Here is a 21,089-nt window from a genome sequence, read left to right as displayed (position 1 = left end):
CGTTCATTTTAAAGGAAATAAAAGCAATGTCTATGTATGGTCAGTAGAGCTGCAGGGTTCTTTTTTTTTTTTTTTTTTTTTTGGTTTTACGAGACAGGGTTTCTCTGTGGCTTTGGAGCCTGTCCTGGAACTAGCTCTTGTAGACCAGGCTGGTCTCGAACTCACAGAGATCTGCCTGCCTCTGCCTCCCGAGTGCTGGGATTAAAGGCGTGCGCCACCATCGCCCGGCTAGAGCTGCAGGGTTCTTAAACATAATTTTGACCTCTGAATTTGTGCAAACCAAATTCATAGATAGGGAAGACTGAATGTATATAGAATTATATGATGTATAGCATAAATCAATATTAATTTTAACTCAGAGAAAATTAAAAGATAAGAACCATAGTATTATGTTTTCAGAGGTGTTAATATGCCATAGATAACCTGAAATCTCATCAGAAATAAATGCTGAAGTTTGCTCCAGTATCAACAGCTAAAGATGGAAGTACAAGTGCATATGGATATGATGAGTTTCTCTAAATTTGTTGAATATGACTTTCCTCTTCTCACCTCATCAACCAAAAATATTGGAGTGTTTAATGCTGTTTTCCTCTTCCTATAAACTTGATGCTTCCTTGAGTCTCTAGCACAATACTCTTTTTTATATTATTATTATTATTATTATTAAAAATTTCTGCCTCTTCCCCACCTCCCATTTCCCTCCCCCTCCTTTAACTCCCCTCCCCCTCCCTTTCCAGTCCAAGGAGCAGTCAGGGTTCCGTGCCCTGCGGGAAGTCCAAGGTCCAACCCACTCCATCTAGGTCCAGGAAGGTGCGCATCTAAACAGACTAGGCTCCCCAAAAGCCAGTATATGCGGTAGGATCAAAACCCAGTAGCACAATACTCTTACGGAATCGTTTATGCATGTGCTTGTACACTTACAACATGCTCCAAGGATAATGCTCCTTTGGTCTCCTGTAGCATCTCAAGTCTTTAAATTTTAGAGCTCCTTTCTCCCTGTGATTCTGTTTTTTTGGCATATGTCTGTTTACATGGTACGCATATGTGTATGCTTGTTCTCGAGTGTGTGTGTGTGTGTGTGTGTGTGTGTGTGTGTATGTGTCTTGACATTCAGAGTCTCCTTGATTGCTTTCTACTTTATTTATTGAGACAGGGTCTCTCAGTTGAATACAAAGCTCTCTGGTATGTTATTTGGGGCAACTAAGAGTCCTCAGAGTGTTGAAGTTATAGGTAAGCTATCACACTTGACAAGAATTTATATGGCTACTAGGGATCTTACCTCCAGTTCTTAAGCATACACAACGAGTTCTTTACAGTCTTGGACATTTCTGAACCCCTTCCCATTCTTTTTAAATAAAGACTCCACTAAAGAGTAACACACACACACACACACACACACACACACACACACACACACACGAGAGCACATATACAAAATAAAAAGAAAAAAAAAATCAACAAACCAAATAATAAACCCAAAATGCCTTAAAGTATAAAGGCCTCATTCTCTTGTCAGCCTTCTCTGTTTCTGTTTCTATCTCTGTGTTTCTCTTTCTGAATATTCTAGTTACATGATTGTATCTACTGATTTGTGTTGGAATTAAAGACTACATATAAGTGAGATTTAAGATGTACAGCCTGTCAGAATAGGTAATAACACAAAAATCCTTTCCAACAGAGAATCTTATGGTTAAAATGTTGCAGTGACCTTGCTTTAATTAAAAAGGAATATTTGGGGCCTATATAGGGACTTCTTCACTTCTATACAGCATTATTTGTACATGCAGTGGAATGAGCTACCTTCAAGAGACCCTTATATATTACACAATTGGAAAGATATGACTAAGTGGGAGATGCCCTATGCTGCCAGTTTCCTTCTAGAAATATTGAAAGCTTTCATTTAGCAATCATAGTGAATTACCGTTTGTCTTTATTAACGCTTACTTTTTAATCCCTCTTCTCTTTTATTTCCTTTGCCCATTGCAAGCATGTTCCACCCTGTGTGCCATTGACCCCACAGCTGCATGTCTAATGTAATGTCCTTCCCGACCACCAGACCAGATTTGTAGTTCCCCTCTCATCAGAATTATCTACATTAGTGGTTCTCAGCCTTCCTAATGCTGCGACCCTTTAGCGCAGTTCCTCATGTTGTGGTGACCCCAACCATTTATTTATATTAACTATTTATATTAACCAAATTACTTTTGTTGCTATTTCCTAACTGTAATTTTGCTTCTGTTATGAATCATATCATAAATAGCTGTATTTTCTGATGGTCTTAGATGACCTCTGTTAAAGGGTCATTTGACCTCAAAGGGGTCACATCCCACAGGTTGAATGCTGGTGCTCTCAATAGTGTATAGAGTATTCAGTCTCAGTCACTTAAAATGCCATTTATGTTTTGGTCCATAGCACAGATCTACATAATAAAATCTACCTCAGTAAAGGAGATTTTACTAATTGACAAATAAATAATGTATCAAATAGATACAATGGAAAAAAATAAATAATGGTATGTTCTAGGAGCCTAACTTTGGAAGAAAAATAAATACAGCTTGATAAAACCTATCAACATTTTCACTTTGAATAGTGAGATGACCTCTGTTCCAAATTTGTTGTTCAAGCTTGCACCTTTATCAGGATGAGTTTGGCAGTCTTTGCACATCTTACCTACGATGGAGAGAATGACCACCACGAAATCAAAAATATTCCACCCAATGGTGAAATAATAATGGCGGAGGGAGATGAGCTTCAGCACGCACTCGCCAGTGAACAGCACGATGAACACCAGGTTGATGCGTGCCAAAATGCTAGTCACGTAATCGCTCTGGTCATCCGTCTCCACCATCATGGTGACCATGTTCAAACAGATGAGAATCATGATACTGATGTCAAACACTTGTCTGGTCACAAAGTCAAACACCATTCCTTGAAATTTGTTCTGCGGAGAAACACAAATACTTTCAGCCATGGGAGATCTTCCTGGTAGACATGCATGTATGTTAACTACTTCCTCTATTGACTTCGTTTCTAGTATTATACATGGTACCTACCTACCTATTGGCACCAATCTTTATGATAAACGCTGTAGTACACTTTTACATCTAGTTACTTAAATTGTTTTAAACCATGTATATTCTTGAGAATATCAAATCCCTTGCTGAAGGGCTTCTCTCTGTAATCTCTAAATAGAAACACCCTGAATTTCCACACATCAAGGTCACAGGAATGTAGGAAGAGCCCATTTGATTTGGTGTTACCAAACGCCAGCTGCTCTGGCTGCAGCACTTTCCAAGGATCGGCTGGACCACGTGACCATTTAAAAACATGCAGTAAATATTAATATTAGATTTGCTTTCTTCCTAGAGGATTGTCAACGGGACCACGTGACTTCAAGGACACATCTGAAACAGCATACATTTATACCCCACCTTGGCAACATTAATCTGTTCCCTGCAAGCGGCTCTTATATATAATCTGCCCCTGATTATATAGACCATCCAAGGATGGGTCTCCATGGAGAGTATCAGACTAGAAAGGCATTCCTTGTTGTGCTACTGCAAGATGAACATGCGAACTTGGCTACTGATATGTGGTCCCGACCCTCAGTCGGCTGCTTTCAAACCTGCGGACCATTGCCTGTTTCTTCCTCTGGGAAATTGAAGGAGCCTAAGGATATTTTATTATCATAAATTTTGAGGCACATACTTGAGTCATTTCTCTGTGCAGTGCTAAGTCTCAATGCAAAAATTTTCTCATTAAGAAAGAAATTCTCAGCTGTTGGGAGCAGTGAGACCCCAGATCTTGAATTTCTTGTAATCCCCTGATCTGAGTGCCTACAGCTGTTCTGAGCACGAGACCTTCACGAGTTCTGATGGCAGAGTGGTTTCTGGTGGGTTTGGCTGGGGCATGGCTATCTCTATATAATCTGCCCCTGAACACAATAAAGGGGGCATTCTTGGGGAATTCAAGGATGAATTCCCCAAGTGTCGCTGTCTCTCTGTCTGTGTGTCTGTGTATTTTAACCTCCTGCCCCTTGCCCAAAGCTCGGTAACTGGGTGCCAGCGCACTGAATGTAGACACGGGGGCGCAGTGCGTGGCACTCAGCTAACAAAATAGGAATATTTCCTAATGTTTTGTTCTCTGATTCATCCTTGGAAATATTTTCAGTTTAAAGATTACTGCCATGAAAATCACTATGATAGGGTAAACACTCTTTTATTATAGTTTGTTGAAGTCATCTTGGAAATATGAGAATAGTTATTTATTATCACAAATTGTAATCATTCCGACATCAGTAATTGGCAACATTTTAGCCATATATAAATATATTAGATACTAGAATTCTTACCTCCTCCAAAATGCTTCAATATTTCTACTAATTGAGCAACAATTACATTGGAGATGATATGCCAGTGAACATTTTGTCTACCTCTTAATCTAAAAAAGCCCAATGGATGCTAGTCCCTCCCAATGTTTATGTGTTCCTCATCATTGCACAACAGCTATGGTAAAAACACAAGTGTGCAGATCACACTCCCTGGGTCATTTGGCTATATAGTTGGGATTCTAGTTGTATAGTTTTAAGTCATTTGAAGGTGAACTTGCATTTCATGTATATTCTTTTTTTTTTTTTTTTGGTGTCAAAAAATCTATTAGACCCGGGTGTCGGTGGCTCATGCCTTTAATTCCAGCACTCGGGAGGCAGAGGCAGGCAGGTCTCAGTGAGTTTGAGGCCAGCCTCGTCTATAAGAGCTAGTTCCAGGACAGGCTCCAAATGCTACAGAAAAACCCTATCTTGAAAAACCAACCAACCAACCAAATGAACAAACAAAAACCCAACAGACTTCAGAAAGACATAAGTTAATGATGTTCAAGAAGTACAAATTTTTCCGCTGGAAATAGTAGTTGACTCCCTTTGTATAACAAAACACATTCAATGCTGTCTTATAGGATTGTCATTCACTCTTTCTTACTCCTGGTCGAGGGATGGGCTTTTGTGGCTTTTTTGATCCTAATTTTTTCATCGCATTATAATATTTCTTCTGTTCTTCAGTCATAAAGATGTCTTGACCTCCAAAGTATAGAAAAGAAAAATCAAAACTGGTTAAAACCATATCCATTCCTACATATTTGTCAATATTATAACAAGAAATTTAAAGAAATTAGCATGACTTTTCCTGTGATTTTTGAAGCTGAAAAATTAAAAGTATGTCATGGTGATTGAAATTACATTTATTTCTTAAGATAATTCAAAATGGCCATTATTATTATATTGAGAGAAAAAGCACAGAAACTCTTAAGTAGTTACTCAAGACCATATACATGAGCAGTAAATCTTGGCTCACTGGGACACTACATATTTAGTCCCTTAACTTAAACACATCCCCTTTTTGATGTAATACAATGATACAATGATTTTCCTATTCAGATGTAGGAAGAATTGAACACACACACACATACACACACACACATACACACATGCGTGTGTGCACACATCTTCTTAACTTACAATCTCCTTAATTCTGTCAAGAATTCTAGGAGAGGGGCAAAAGAAGCCTGGAGGAGCTCAGAGATGAGTGCTCATCAGAATGACAGGTGTGGGACAGGAGAGGAGGCCCAGAGGACTGGACAGCAGCTGAGAAGTGCAAATGGAGCAGAGGAAGCTGCTAGAAATAGGATACTATCAGCATTGACAACAGCAATGCTTTGTAGTGTAAAAATCCTCGGTATCGATGAGTAAATAGACTCAATAAATACTATGAAGTAGTGGGACATAAAGACCTATTTGGCTGTGAAGCACTTAAATGCACTCAAATCTATTAGCCATAAAACATACAAAAGTTAAAGTTAATTTGGCTTTTATCTAGTAAATACCAACTATTAAAAACTAAGAGAATGTTTGATGTCAGTGAGCAAGCTGGAACAAGGTCATGGTCATAGAGTTTATACAGTTGACTGAATGCATGACTCCAAGGAGGCAAAATATTTCCCTCTGCAAATTTATTGTAAGAAAAGATTTAAACACTCAAATATTTTATGGGAAAAATTGACAAGTCATTAAGACTAGAAACAACAAAATTAACCAAGTTATGATAAATGCATATGATACTGAGAAAACGTTGCCAAAAAAGGAGCATTTAAAATTATATATTAGAAAGTATTTATCCCAGGCTGGCCTTGAACTCGTGTTCCTTCTGCCTCTGCCTCCTTCAGCAAATCCTACTGGTGTGTACCACCAAAAGCAATAGTGGGAAGTGAGCCTTAACTGCCCTTCCCCTGTAATCAGACTGATGATCACCTTAATTATTATCATAGAACCTTCATCCAGTAAATGGTGGAAGCAGATGCAGAAATACACAACTAAGCACTGGGCCAAGCTCCTTGAGTCCAGCCATAGAGAGGAAGGAATGATAATATGAGCAAAGGGGTCAAGACCATGATGGGGAAACCCACACAAACAGCTTCACTGACAACTGAGAAACCTGTATAGGACTAAAATAGACCCTCTGAAATTGGGCAACTTGGGCAGTTTGTGTTGTTACTAGCAGTGAAAACAAAATTTATCTCTAGAGTATAAACTTTTTTTTTTGAGCCCATTCCCTATGGAGGGATACCTTACTTAGCCTAGAAATAGGGGGAAGGGTCTTGGTCCTGCCTCAAGTGATGTGAAGACTTTGTTGACTCACCATAGGAGGCCTCATGTTCTCTAAGGACTAGATGCGGGTGGGGAGGGGGGAAGGCCAGAAGGCAGGGTGGGGGAGGGAGAGGGAACTGGGATTAATAGGTAAAATAAGATTGTTTTAAAAATTAAAGAAAAAGTATTTCAGGGCTGGGACAATGGTTCAGTGTATCCAGGCATTTGCTGCCAAGACTAACCACCTGGCTTTAAACCTTGGGACCCAGGAGGAGGGGACCAGCTTCTGCATGTTGTCTGCTGACTACCACACACTGCACACCCTACTCTCATGAATAAAGAACTGTAATTTAAAAAAAAAGTATATCAGAGTGGGCCTAAGTGGTAAATGCTTTACACGGAGGCATGAGTATCTTGGCTCAGATGTCAAACACCTGTGTTAAAGTGGGCATGGCAACATGTGCTCATAATCATGGTGCTAGGAATGTGGAGATCGGCGAACCCATTGGGCTCCCTCTCCGGCCACCTAGCTGAGCTGATGACCTGCAGGTTCAGTGAGGGATCCTGTCTTAAAGGTTCTGGTGGGTAGCAATTGAAGTAGATCACTATGTCTACCACTGGCCTTTATATGCATAGGTACATTCAACTTCACAAAAGCTTGCACACACTCACATGAGCAAACATACATACAACATATGCACACCCCATGCACACATGCATGCATGTGGAATATTTCCAGGTCAGGCAAAGTGATGTGTGCCTAGAATCCCAGCGTTTTGGGACTGATGCAGGAGGACTGTCACTGGTTTTAGGCTAATGAGTGCTATATAGTGATGTCAGGCCAGCTTGGGGTATAGAGTGAGACTCTCAGAAGAAAACAAAACAAAACAGAAAACAAATGAGAAGCAGTTCAATAAGGAGAATATTCATGGAAACAGTTTGAGCAGAGAAATATGAAATACGAACTCTTGACTGACAATATTTATTTGCATGGCATCTTTAATGTGTATACACAATTATAAGAGTCAAATAAGCCTTATAAATGATAATAGAAAAATATTCTCCAAATTAAAACTAGAAACGATTGCTTTGAGTTAAATAACCAGAAAAAGAAGTACAAACTATAAAAGCAATAGAAAAGAGTATATAATATATATTTATATATGTATATATGTATACTGAACTTCATTTCTTGTGAAAATTCTAAATATTTTAAGTTTTGATGGATATTTACATGTATATTGCATACAATATTCACTGATCAAACCAAACCTCCTTTTATCTACCTTTCCACATGCTTTTCCAGTCTCTAGTGACGCTTTAGCTTCAAATACATTGTAAAGGAGAATGTGTTGTTATGGATAAGCCATATGGAAAAAGTCATAAGCTAATTTGTTTCTGAATTCAAGATCTCATCTTGATTAAAATTCAAATTCTATGTTATCTCCTCCATGTCAGTATGTTAGAAATATTTTAAAAATACTCATCTTCTTCTTCTGCTGGTTGAAATTGTCTATGATGACACCAATGAACAGGTTCAGGGTGAAGAAGGACCCAAAGATGATGAAGATGACGAAGTAGAGATACATGTACAGACTTTCCTCATACTTAGGCTGCAGCTCCACCTGCCAGAGGAGAGCATTTTGTTAACTGCTAGAGCAGCTTTAAAGTGGGAAGCACATTGGTGCTTTTCCATATAGTAGATTATATCCCCAGTAATCAATCAGTAGATTTTCTTCCCATATGAACTGCCTCTAAAGAAAAGAAGAACCTCCAGGACAGGCTCCAAAGCTACAGAGAATCCCTGTCTCGAAAAACCAAAAACCAAAAAAAAAAAAAAAAAAAAAAAAAAAAAAAAAGAAAAGAAGAACCTCTGAAACTGGGCACTAAAAAGTTTTGGTATAAAAAGTAATGTAATATGGCATTCTAAAACTATTTATATAACTTTATATATGATGAATATTTTGTCATTTGGAGAGTATGCCTTAAACTTGGCAATTTTTAAGTTAGCTAACTTTGAGTAATTTGAAAATATTAGTGAGTTCCGTGTGGTGTCTCATGTCTGCACAACCCAAGCACTTGGGAGGATGAGGCTGGAGACTTGCCATGAGTATTTGACAAGCCTGAGTTGCAATGTAACACCCTGTCTTCAAAACAACCAAAGAAAATTGTTAGTGAAAAAAGTAGCTCTTATAAATAGATAGAGAATATATTTAGAGTGCTGATTCATTTGTGTATGGATCTATATAGCCAGTAAAAGAGCAGGATTATTCAGTTGGAGGCTGGCATCTTGCACTACCATTACCACAGTCACAAAAGTTTTAGATCGAATAGACAGGCTGAACATTTCATTTTCTATAATCCTCCATTGATAACCAACTCTCAGGCTTATTGTTATAAAAATAGACATAGACAGACCTGTTCCTCGTTGCACAACAAAAGAATCAAGATTTACTATACGTAGATTCCTAACGCATTGTCTCTTTTGAAAGACAACAGAGTTAAAATCGATCGACCAAGTAAGGGGAAGTCGTTGTAATGAAGTGAAATGACTTAACTCCAGATGTGATCAAAAAGTACCCAGGGAGATCAGGAGGGTTTCAAGATTATATATGTCGACATCGTGACCTAGGTGTCTGGGCTACCAAGGGAAAAAAATGAAACAAGAACAAGAGAAAAAAGTAACAGGGAGGAAGAAAACTCTAAATTTTACAGTTTAGAGATCAATCTTAGAGGAAGCCTGAGGTTTGAATGTACGTCTGGAAGAAAACGTGTGTAACCAAATAAAGTAGAATTGCTAAAAGCATTTTTTACAGGCTCCAGTCAATTCATGGATGCTACTAATGTAGAGCAGACTTGAAAAGACTGATGTGTCTAAGGGATCTCCACCTGTGTCTTCAGCTTTCCAGGTCTCCCTGGAGGCTGCCTGCACGTTTCAGCTGTTGATGACAATCATATACTTTTTCTGCTTGCTCCTTTACATCAAATATAGATACTAGAGAGCATTCTCATGGCTATTAAATGAATGAGTCGAGTTTTTCTCTTCTTTCCCTTCAGTTTTTTGGTTAAACTCAATACAGCATTTGCTGTTCTCGAGTGCAAATGTTTTTTCCTGAATATTTTAGCTAAAATAGAGTCAGTTCACCTGACTAATTATTGAGCTGATCTAGGCACCTGATCAATATTTCCAGAAGAAGTAAGCTATAAGGAATACTTACATTTCTGGAGTCAACTGCGGCATACATGATATCCATCCAGCCCTTAAATGTGGCCTGTTAGAAAGGACAGCCATGTCTTACTTTGGGTTAAAATTCAGAATTCATACTTATTAAATATTCTTACTGTACATTTTAAAGAAGTATTTTAAAGTCATTTTGAAACAAATTTTACAGGGATTTTGAACAAAGACAGAAAGAGAACCAGGTGACCACACATCTTTCTATCTTATAACCAGCTCTAAAGTAAGTTTCAAGCTTAACATGCTATCATACTTTGGTACAAAGCCCTAGAAATGTAAGTAGAATTGGCAATATATGCAGCAATTACAAACTAGGTCTGAGGATCTTCTGCAGAAATCTGTCTTCCAGGTGACCAAACTGACAACATTTAAGGTTGTTCTTTACTTTAACACTCTAAAAATCATATGGTTTTATATAAAAAGCTGCAACCATCTTTTAAAGAAAATTTCAGAAACAATCCTACATTCACTCTCTGTTGTGTAATCCTTGAAGAGAATGAGTTAATATAAATAAGAGACATGGGAAAGAGAAGGACAGACACTGTCATTTGCATACTGAAGAGGCATCCCTACTCTAATGCCTTACGGTCATTTGCTATGTGTCTTAGAACATAGATTTTGAGCCCAAAGGCCCTGAAATGCATACCTATTCCTTAGTCAGTGAGGAAGCCTAGCATGATTTTTTTTTTGAGGTATCCTTGTTTTTAAGTCCTTGACCTTCATGGAGTGGTGGATGACGTGAGAGGAATGCATGTTAGCCAGAACACAGAAATATTTTCTTTCAGATAAAGCAGAGAGATGGAGAATATGCCAGTGGCTGAGGTCAATTATAGAACTTGTCTATCATAATCTTCATACAGGAGCCAGAAATAATTGATTTGAGGAACCATTTCAGTGGAATTACTAATCAACAGAGAGGTGAGAGGTGATTCTGTATGGCCTAGTGTGAAGTGGCCCTTAAAGACTTGCTTATGTAGAGCAGAGCACGCTGAAGAACCTTGTGCAGCCAGCCCCTTCTTTTTCAGAATCACTTAGCATTTCAAAGGATTATTTAAAATGCCGATTTTTCTGTCCTTGGTTTTATGAAGAAAGTGATACTTTGGATACACGACTTATCAGTGTGAGTGTCAGTACAGGGTGAGCAGGGATGGAAGCAAAACACGGTGAACCCATTATAATGGTTACGAGATTATTCTTGCTCTATTTCAAAAATCCTTGTATTCAGCAGTAAACATTCAGAGTAGGCTACAAGGTCTGGGAGAAAGATATTCCAAGAACACAAAAAGAGACAAGGTTATCAAAGAATAGTAGTAAGGACGTCTATGAAAGCTGTTGGCAACAGCATAGGCTTGTTTGCTGGTTCTCTGTTAAGGACCCAAAACCTTATCTTAGCAAACCAAGTACAGTTCTGCTCCGAACATCGTAAAGAAGCGAAAGAGAAGAAAATATATAGCGTTTTTTATTTGTTTTTCTTTTTTAAGCAGAAAAACTAGACCAGTATTTTGTTTTGTTTTGTTTTGTTTTAGTAAATAATCTGGTTTTTGCTTACACTCACTGTGTTGCAGTTAGAAGTGTCCCTGGATAAATACATTTAAGGACCCACCACCTTTCATAATTTAAAAATACACATATAAACTATTCTTAGGGAACTAATGGGATGTTTAGGGTAAAACAGAACTCAGCAATGGCAATGAAATCTCATATGGTTTGAGACTAGAGTTGTCTGCCTTTGAATTCTACATGCTGGCACTCTGTTATTTTTTTTCCCCCCACTGGGAAAACATAATCTTCACACCCAACCATCTTTCTCAAACTTCCAAATCAGAGTAGCGTCGCTGAGCGTCAGTGAATTCTTACACATCAGCTACTATCCAGGAATGTTTGCTAAATACCAGTGATTTCATTTAGTTATTAACAAACTTTTTCATAAAGACAGGAATTTGAGGAAACGCAAGAAAAAGAAAATGAGACCCTTGGGAAAAACTGAAACGCCTGACCTCTGTTGACTCTGCCTTCTCATGTGAACGTTCCTACTCTTCTGGACTCTGAGACTTGTACCAACAAATAATGCTGAAAAATTATTACAAGCTTTCTTCTTAACTAAATAACTCTGCAATAACCACTTTGTTAGTATTCTGAGCAATGAAATTTTTAGAGAAAAGAGTGTTCACTTACAACTTGAAGCAAAGAGAGATACCCAAATCCTACATTATCAAAGTTTACTTTCACATTTTTCCAGCGGGCAGTTTCATTTCTTTCTATGAGTTTTAGGCAATCGGAATGATTGTTCACTTCGGTGATTTCAAACATGTCACCAGTTGTGGTATTAACACAGTGGTAGAATTTGCCAGCAAACAAATTTACGCCCATGATGCTGAAAATGAGCCAGAATATAAGACAAACCAGAAGCACATTCATGATGGAGGGGATTGCTCCTAACAGGGCATTCACAACCACCTAATACACAAATGGAGAGAAAGAAGAGTCAGAATTCTTATTGGTTCAAAGCAGAAAGACATTCCCCTAGGAATTTTCATCTTTATTTTTTTTCTACCAAGACTACTTAGCCTATTTATGTAAGAGCAAAGCAAAAATAATCTTAAAATAAATCCATTCTTCCATAAATGTTATGCTTAGAAAAATAAATATAGGCCATATGCAAAGAAACGGGGGGGGGGGGGAAGAAGAAATTCAATATAAAGGAGGAGCTAAAAAAAAGGAAAATCAGAGGAATTTGCTACTGGATGACATCAGATGTGTAGTTTATTAGAAAAAAAGAGAAGTAGGAACTTCTGAGCAGAAGATTAGCTCATTTCAAAAACAATGAAAAAAACCAATATGTCAAAGAACATAACTAAAACATTTGGGCATGAATTGATTTGACCAGTATATGTTAGAAATAAACTAAAATTAAGATGTATAAATATAAAACTATTTTAAACACCTAATATATTTTTGGCCTTAATTATCCATGCATCGCTATAACTAATAATAGTTTTTGCATAAGAAGCAAGACAATTTAGCATTATGTATTTCAGTAGATCATCACATCGTTTATTTCAAGCTCCAGTCATGCCAGTTGTTTCATTTACTGAGTTTAATCCAATAAACTTATTTTAAATGAAACACTAGGAAGATCAGTTTCGCAGGAAAATGAGAAGAGGAGGGAGGGCCATACTTCTCAGATCTGATGTGACTCTGTAAAGCCCTGTGCTAAACTGTTATCTCCCCCCCCCCCTTTTTTTTTTTATAAAAAAGGAACTTATTTCCTTCTTATCCTTAATTCAGGACCACAGATTAAAAATATCTACTCTCTGGGAGTTCCAGCTTCCTTCTCCATAGCTCTCTCCGGAGCAGCACATGAGTAGCTAAGAGAGGGGATAAAGGCTAGACCTACGACACTCTTCAGTGGCGGATGTGTCTCAGACTTGAACATGAATGGCTGAGATTGGTGCCAATCATGTGGCAATGCCTGCTGCTTCTGTCAGTTTGGTGCTTCTTAATATCACCTACTTTCTTTTGATTAGAGTTGAATTTCCGAATAAATGGTTTTGCCTGTCTGATGGTAGTATAAGAGCCAATTCCGTGTACTTCTGAGCCCTGGTTGAACTCTGTAGGAAACAATAACCACCGGGGGCCACAAAACAGTGTGTTAAGTGGGCCAAAGGAAATTATGACAAAGCTTGGAAATGAACATGAAAAGGTTAATTCGATTGAGCTGTCCAGGCAGAAACCGAGGACAGGCTTGTGTGGAGAAATACATATATACATAGCAACTATCTCACTCTATAGCCTGCCTGAAAGAGTTAACACACAAACCTTTCTTTACATATTATTTGTTGAAGTGATCTTCAATTTAATTTTGAAGTTATTTATTGAAAAGGATTCTAAAAATACTTTTAGATATTATTTTAAATGTACTCATAGAGTTAATTTTTTGAATTTGAGTAATGAATAATGAAATGGAGCAATCGTTCCTCTTTGGGTTTATCGTCTCAATGAACATTGAAGGTTGTGTCTGCTGTGACTACGGAGTTGGTACTACCAAGTGAGTTTCTGCCTTTAACCCCCATGGCACTGACCACCCCGATACTGGTCTGCAGCTCTCGTGCTGTGTTCTTCAAACCTTTCCGACTTGGCCGTTTGCCCACCTTCCTGATCTCCTTGGCTCTGATCTCTGTTACTTTAGAACATTAGTACATTATTGTCAGATTGTTCTTTCCCCTTCTTTTGGCATAGATATCTTGCTACATGGATATCATGGATACTTGGGGTAGATATATTCCTTCTATCCAAAGCTGAAAGCTATTCCAAGTCCCATTTTAAAATTTCCTGGTGGTTCTTTAGCCATTAGAAAAATTTATCTCTCTTTGACATCTACATCACTCCTTAGTCTCTATCTACTTTCCTTGAAACATTTATTTGTCCACTTATTTATCCACTTATGTGTCTATCTGCCTGTCTGCCTACCTACCCACCATAACTGTCTATCTGTCTGTCTATCATCTATCTATCTATCTATCTATCTATCTATCTATCTATCTATCTATCATCTACCTACCTATCTATCATCTATCTGTCTATCTATCTATCTATCTATCTATCTATCTATCTATCTATCTATCTATCGATCTATCATCTATCTATATCTATCTATCATCTATCTATCTATCTATCATCTATCATCTATCTATCTATCTATCTATCTATCTATCTATCTATCTATCTATCTACCTATCTATCTATCATCTATCTATATCTATCTATTATCTATCTATCTATCTATCTATCATCTATCTATCTATCTATCTATCATCTATCTATCTATCTATCTATCTATCTATCTATCTATCTATCTATCTATCTGTGTGAGTATGTGTGTGTGTATGAACATGTTAAATGTTTAGCACTGTATGGCAGTCAGAGGACAACTTTCAGGAGCTGTTTTTTCCACCATACAGGGTGGTTTATGGGGATTCTGCTCAGGTGTCAGACATGGCTGCAGAAGAATCTCTCACTACCATGGTAAATTTCCTCTTCCAGCTTCCCTAGCTGGCCACATACACTCCAAACCCCTCTCTGATGGTAACTATGTGCTAATGCGTTTGCCTGAGACTCTTCTTTCTTTACAACTTCCCAGTATTTCTCCTTGAGATGACCACACCCCTTCTCAAGACTTTAGCTCAAAATAAGCACGTCCTTTACTTAGTCTAACTCTACCCACCGGGTCAGCCTCCTTAACAAAGGTGAGAGTTGTCTCCTTTGAATTCAAGACTCTTAACTTTAGTACTGGAAAGAACTTCAAAGACAATTTTGTGTTGGGGTTTCATTTGGAAAATGAGACTAATGAAGCTAAAACAAGGAAGGTTCGGAAAGTGGGCCAGAATTGGCATTTCATGCTCCTTTTCATTCCCCCTACTTATTTTTTCAAGAACTCCCACCACTTACGGGTTTCTGTGTGAAAGTTAGATTCCTATATCTTTGGTAGATTATGATACTTTAATGTGTGTATGTCTCATGCATAGATGTGTGTTTCCGTGTGACAGCATATATGTGTGCAAGTGTGCATGCACATGTGGAACACATGTGTAGAGGCATGAAGTAGATGTAGGAGTGGAGGTGTTCTTTGACTGTTTTGAATCTTACTCATTGAGTCATTTGAACTCAGAGCTTGCTGTCAGGGCTAGTGTAGCTAGCTAGCTTTTTCTGGAGATCTCTTTCCATCTGCTTAGCTCTGGAATTACAGGTGAGCTGTTATTCTTATCTGGAATTTACATGGGTTCTGGGGAACCAAATTCTAGTCCTCATGCTTGACTGGCTAGGAATTGAACCATCTGGAGACGGAGTTACCATCTCTGCAGACAGCTTTGTAAAAATGTAAGATACAAATACATATTTACTAGTTATTAAGACTTTGATTGTTTTGAGTGAGACAGAGATCTTTCAGAATAGGAAAAGGAAAATAACTGCCTGAAGAAACAAATAAAGTAAAATTTATCTTAGCATGTTTTGAACACAACATAATTTTTAGATTTTATTTCTAGATTATATGAGAAGGATAAGTAAAGATTTGAATAAGGATTTTTTTGTATAATGTAATAAATATGAGTGAAATCCTTTGAAACAGGGATTGGTTTTGAATTGAAATTAATGTTCATTACTGAGTTTGTGATGATGTCCAGTATTGTGTAGAAATGTAGTTCAGGAGAAGATGTACAAATTTGCCATAGATTTGGCCCAGTGAGAAATTTTATTTCGCAAGGAACTTTGTCTTGGAAAACCATTTGGCGTAGCATCAGAGGATTTGTCAATCAAAATACACTTAAAGTCGTTATTTCATTAAAGTACAGAGCAAAAGGTCACAAAGGGATTGTCTTTCCCAAGAGCCCCAAGCATCCCCTGGTTCTGCAGAGAGGGAGATGTATTAATTCCTTTCAGTCTCTAGGGAGAGTCAGTAATTGGCTCCTATGTGGGGATGTACTGGGAAGAGTTAGTCTAAGTAAATTGGAAAGAACAAATTGAGGTTATAAGGTGCATAAAAAGGAGATGTCTAAGAAAGAAGCATGCTTAATGGGTTGATTGTAGAGACTGCTTCTTCCAACAATTTTTTAAAACCATCTCCCAGTAGGATTTCTCTTTAGTAGCACAATCAGTTCTTAGAGTCTCTTTCTTCCTTAAGGTCCACACTTCTGGTTAAATTGATGAAAAATGAGGAACAGACAAATATGCTAGTGGATGTTGGACATTTCAGTGCACTCAAGTTTCCTCTAAGTGAAGAGATTTGATTTTTCAAGTCAGTGCTAATCATTGTTTCCATAGCTTTTCTAAGAAATACAGAAAAGTTGTATGAATAATAATGTAATAATAGGAAAGTAGAAATCATGACTTCTGAATATGAAAAGTAAAAAAAAATCTTCAAAAAGCCTAACACCTAAATCAGTATTATTAAATTTTATTAATATGTCTGATAGGCAAATGTATCAATTATTCAAACAAAACGCTATTTTTCTTATTCTAAATAACAAAAATTATCTTTCTTACATGAGACTCCTGAATTTTAAGAGGTAATGAAAATGAGATTTGTTTTTATTTTGGGGTTCACTGTGATGTCGTCACAATGTCCACAGATGCTGGGGTGGCTTGCAAGGAGTTGGCTTATGCATTAATACCTTAGTGCTCATGAGGGTTTTTTATTTCTACATGTGTGCTCTATTCTATATAGTTCAATTAAGCTCATTTTTGACGTTTCTTGGTTTTAGAATTTAAAACATATTTTTGTATGTTCTGCTCTTTCACGGGTATCTCACCTTTCTGCCTTTTGCAAATAACATATTTTTAGCGATAGAAACTGAGACAGAGCATAATCAATAATGACCCTTTGATGCCTGGCATGTTCCACCTTAGCCTCTGCTCACACACATTAACAGTCAACTTATGGACTTCAGCTGGCCCTTGGAGAGACCAGAGCAGTGTCTCCATGGCAAGAGATATATGCCTCAGACACTATCATCAGCTTGACAAGTTAGAACAATTTTATCATAATCATCCTACACCAGGGTCCCCCACCCTCACCAATCAAGTCATATCCCAATAAATGGACAATGAAGTACACAGTAGCTAAATCATATATATTTAGTGAAATTTAACAAAAATATGCACTACTGGGGTCATAATCCACAGAAGTTAAGATTAATCTAAATATATATATATATATATTATTTTTTCCCAAAAGAAAGTTAAGCTCACTGAAAGTAGTGGATTAGGAAGTAAACGTTGCGTTGTACCTACTGTGGTACAATCGTACCCTTCCCGTTCCCTCCCTCATCCCCACTACACATAAGTCACAGTGCAAGGATTAAAGGTAGCAAAAGGGGTAATACAGTACCCATAATAAAGGGCTGAGGGGAGGAACCACCGCTCCACCCCATCCAAGTTGGAGCAAGATTATCCTATATAAAATAGAAATATATAGTTTATTATTAGTTAGAGATGTGATATGACAGAACATTTGGTGCTACTTTTTGTATATGATGCTCGCTGTCTGTTTCCCTAGCAATTAAGACTTGAGTTCCTCTGAAGTGGTATTTACGATTTCCCAGACTAGGAAACTAAAATGCTAATTTAAATACCAGTTTGAGTTGACCCTAGGTATTCACGACATTGGTTCATTCAGTTCAATTTCACAAGTTGAAACATTTGGACTGGAAATTTGAAATACAATAAATGTTCAAAAGCTGTCAGCCAAAAATGTGCATAAACCATGCAGAACAAAAAAAGGACAACGTGATGATGTCTCGTTTATTACTTGCTAACTCCTTCTCAAGCATTATGCAGCATGCCGGATTCAGTAGTGTTGCATAAAAGCACATGCTTTGAAAGAGTGACAGAAACCCAAAGCAGAGTGAGTGCCTGGTTTTCACTGTGACCCAGCTATTGCGATTCTATGCTGCCACAGAGAATAAAATGAGAGTTTCTGAAGACATCCTAATCTCAGTTCCCGGTCACAGGCATCATCACATCCAACCTCCCCATCACCCACAGTCAGATTTTCACAGAGAAGAATTTATATACTAGAAATATAGCAGAAGGAGCGAGAAGAATGTTATTTTGACTTTACAATGCCAAGCTGGTGCTGAGGAGTTGCCGTTGGTGTGTGGTGTTCCTGGCCTCATGTTGAGCCAAGGAATCATAGTCAGAAATGAGCTTCTTAGCATCTACACAGAGTTTTTTTTATGACTTCAGTTTTTTTTAAAAAAAGCATTATTAATAATAATAGATAAAGTCACTATTATCAGAAACAGAAGTTAGAAAAGAAAGTCATTTGTTACAGAAAGTAAATCTTACATATAAAAATAAAAATCAATAAAGGATAAAAACATATAAAAATTTAAAAATAAAAGACTGTAGATTTAACAATCTTATAAAAGATCAAATTTGAAATATTTTCTAACAACCACATATACTTAGCATCATTCAGCATTGGGGAGCTTTTTAAATTATGGATTTTAATTCAGTCAACATAATTTTATATAAAATGCATGAGAATGATGTTGTCCTTGACAACTGAAATTGCCATTCTGGAGTGACAGTGTTTTTTTTTTTTTTAAACTGGAAAAGATTAATGCCTGCATAACCTGGAGAAAGCATACAATAGTTTTTAATATAAATGTGAATATGAAATCAAGACTTCTTTGAGCTTGACTGTGACTAGTAAAGAGACGTTTCCATATATGTTAGGGAAATTAAAATGAGTGTTAAGCCTTTTGAAGTGTACTATAATAAAATCGATAATAGACGTCTATTTATGAGGGAACACAGGATGCCTGCCATTTCCACGCTGCAGAAGATCCGGTAGCATCACTTGCCCGAGAGCATAGGTGACCCTAAGGCTGTAACAGGACAAAGGCTTTCTCTTTCGTTTGCACGTTTTATCTGCTTTGGTTAGAGAACATGCATTTTGGGTCTTAAAAATATAAAATCAAATTTTACACTGTAATCTTACATAAATGTTTTATGCTTTAAAATAATCATAATAACAGTAAGTCAATAAATGCAAAATTCTACCCTGTGATCAATTATGGAGAAGGGCTTAGTGTTTGCGCAAAAGGGTGAAATAAAATTTTGTATAAGTGAGAAATGAGTTTTAAGTTAAGGTTCATTGGTGAGTCATCTATAGTAATGAATATAAAATACATGTTCTGTTTCTTTTTCCTTAATAGCTTGGCTTTATTGTTATAAGATGTGTGGGTATATATATTTAACTTGGTATCTTATTTATGTTTTAAGATTAGCTTAGTTACAACTTGGTGCTATAAGGGATAAGTCAGCCAGTAGTTCATATTCGTCCTTGAATATATTAAGATAATGAAAATGTTGGCATTCTAAAGACAAAACACTCAAGAACTCATTTTGTCCCCTTTGTACTCATACATATTCATGAATAACATTAATTTCAGTAAGATTCCTTAAGTACAGACAGGTCATCACAACAGAGAATGACATGACACAAAATTATATCTTATAACTCCTTAGTTATCAAATAGAGTATCTGCCTTTTTTTGAGTTTGGGATTATAAGGAAACTCCCAAGATCAATTATGAAATAAGGTCATTATAATTAGCCAAGCAGATAAATGATATTGAATCATTTTCAGAAAGGGCTATTTTCTCTTGCATATCACCAAGAAGTCAATATGCAACAGAGAAAATGATAAAATAGCAATTTTTTTTTGCAAAGAGTCGCCATTCCTTTTGCATGCATCTATTTCTTGTTAGTTAAACTGGATTCAGTCTAGCTTTGGCAATATAGAATACTCCAGAGTTTCCATTTTCTTACCCTCATCCCTTCAAATCGTGATAAGGCTCTTAGTGGTCTCAGAGCTCTCAGTGTCCTGAGGGATTTGATGGCCCCAAGTTCAGAGTAACCCAAGGCATTTGCTGTTAAACTGACCAAAGAAACCTGCACAACACAAATAAAATGAAGAATAAACAAAACTGCTTTTGTTCAATTTGTAGCTCCCACCTAATATAAAAGATGCAATTTTTAAAATTGATAGTTGTTCTGTTACTCTATTAAAAGAACATAGCAATAAAGTGACTTCCAACGACATCTTGCTATATCTATAGATGGTGTCACTCAACCCTCATCCGAGAAGCTGCTTCTTACAGTAGATACCCACAACTGGACAAGGCTGAGTGGGAGCACTCAGCCTTTGGAGCACTCAGCCCTAAATGGGATGTCTTCATTAGATCCCTCCTCTTAAGGCTTAGGGAGCCATGAGGAAGAGGATGCTGAAAGATCTTAAGAGCCAGAGTTGGTGAAAAACTCCAAGGAAGAAGTGTCTTCCCGACACAACAGAGTGAGACACACTTGAATTCACAGCAATAGCGAGAGCATGCACAGTACCAGAAGAAAATTTAAACCAGACTAAATCCCAGCCTGGGGGAGGGGACAAGAGCAGAAAGTCATACCCCTAATGAAGAAATTATCTGTAACTGATAACCTCTCAGAGACAGAAAACCAATTTTCTTCAGTTTAGTGACACTGGGTTATATATCACCCACATTCGAGGACTGTCCTCATGATAAGTAGTTGATCAAGACAAAATGGAATCAGGATTGTCGTTTGTTTGTTTTGGTTTGGTGGTTTTTATTTTTACTTTTGGTTTGTTTTCTTCTTTTCTTCTTTCACATTTTAAAGAACATGAAGTTGTGA

At 37.3% G+C, this 21,089-nt stretch overlaps 1 protein-coding gene across 11 annotated transcripts in view; it reads right to left on the bottom strand.

Moving 5' to 3' along the window:
* LOC119818474 (sodium channel protein type 1 subunit alpha) overlaps positions 1–21,089 on the bottom strand; it is a 78,524-nt gene that overhangs the window by 3,641 nt on the left and 53,794 nt on the right. For 10 of the 11 annotated variants that reach the window (XM_038335869.1, XM_038335874.1, XM_038335870.1 and 7 more), the window contains exons 20-25: positions 20,211–20,333; positions 12,051–12,332; positions 9,856–9,909; positions 8,125–8,262; positions 4,977–5,081; positions 2,671–2,941 (exon numbers count right to left, since the gene is read on the bottom strand). In XM_038335869.1, coding sequence (XP_038191797.1) covers positions 2,671–2,941; positions 4,977–5,081; positions 8,125–8,262; positions 9,856–9,909; positions 12,051–12,332; positions 20,211–20,333 — 973 coding nt within the window. The remainder of the gene's footprint in view (positions 1–2,670; positions 2,942–4,976; positions 5,082–8,124; positions 8,263–9,855; positions 9,910–12,050; positions 12,333–20,210; positions 20,334–21,089) is intronic. The other variant, XM_038335879.1, reaches the window with a different exon arrangement.

The sequence above is a fragment of the Arvicola amphibius genome, chromosome 7 (assembly GCF_903992535.2).
Source record: "Arvicola amphibius chromosome 7, mArvAmp1.2, whole genome shotgun sequence".
NCBI lineage: Eukaryota > Metazoa > Chordata > Mammalia > Rodentia > Cricetidae > Arvicola > Arvicola amphibius.
Note: the sequence above shows the minus strand (reverse complement) of the source record. Positions and strands in the feature narration are given on the sequence as shown.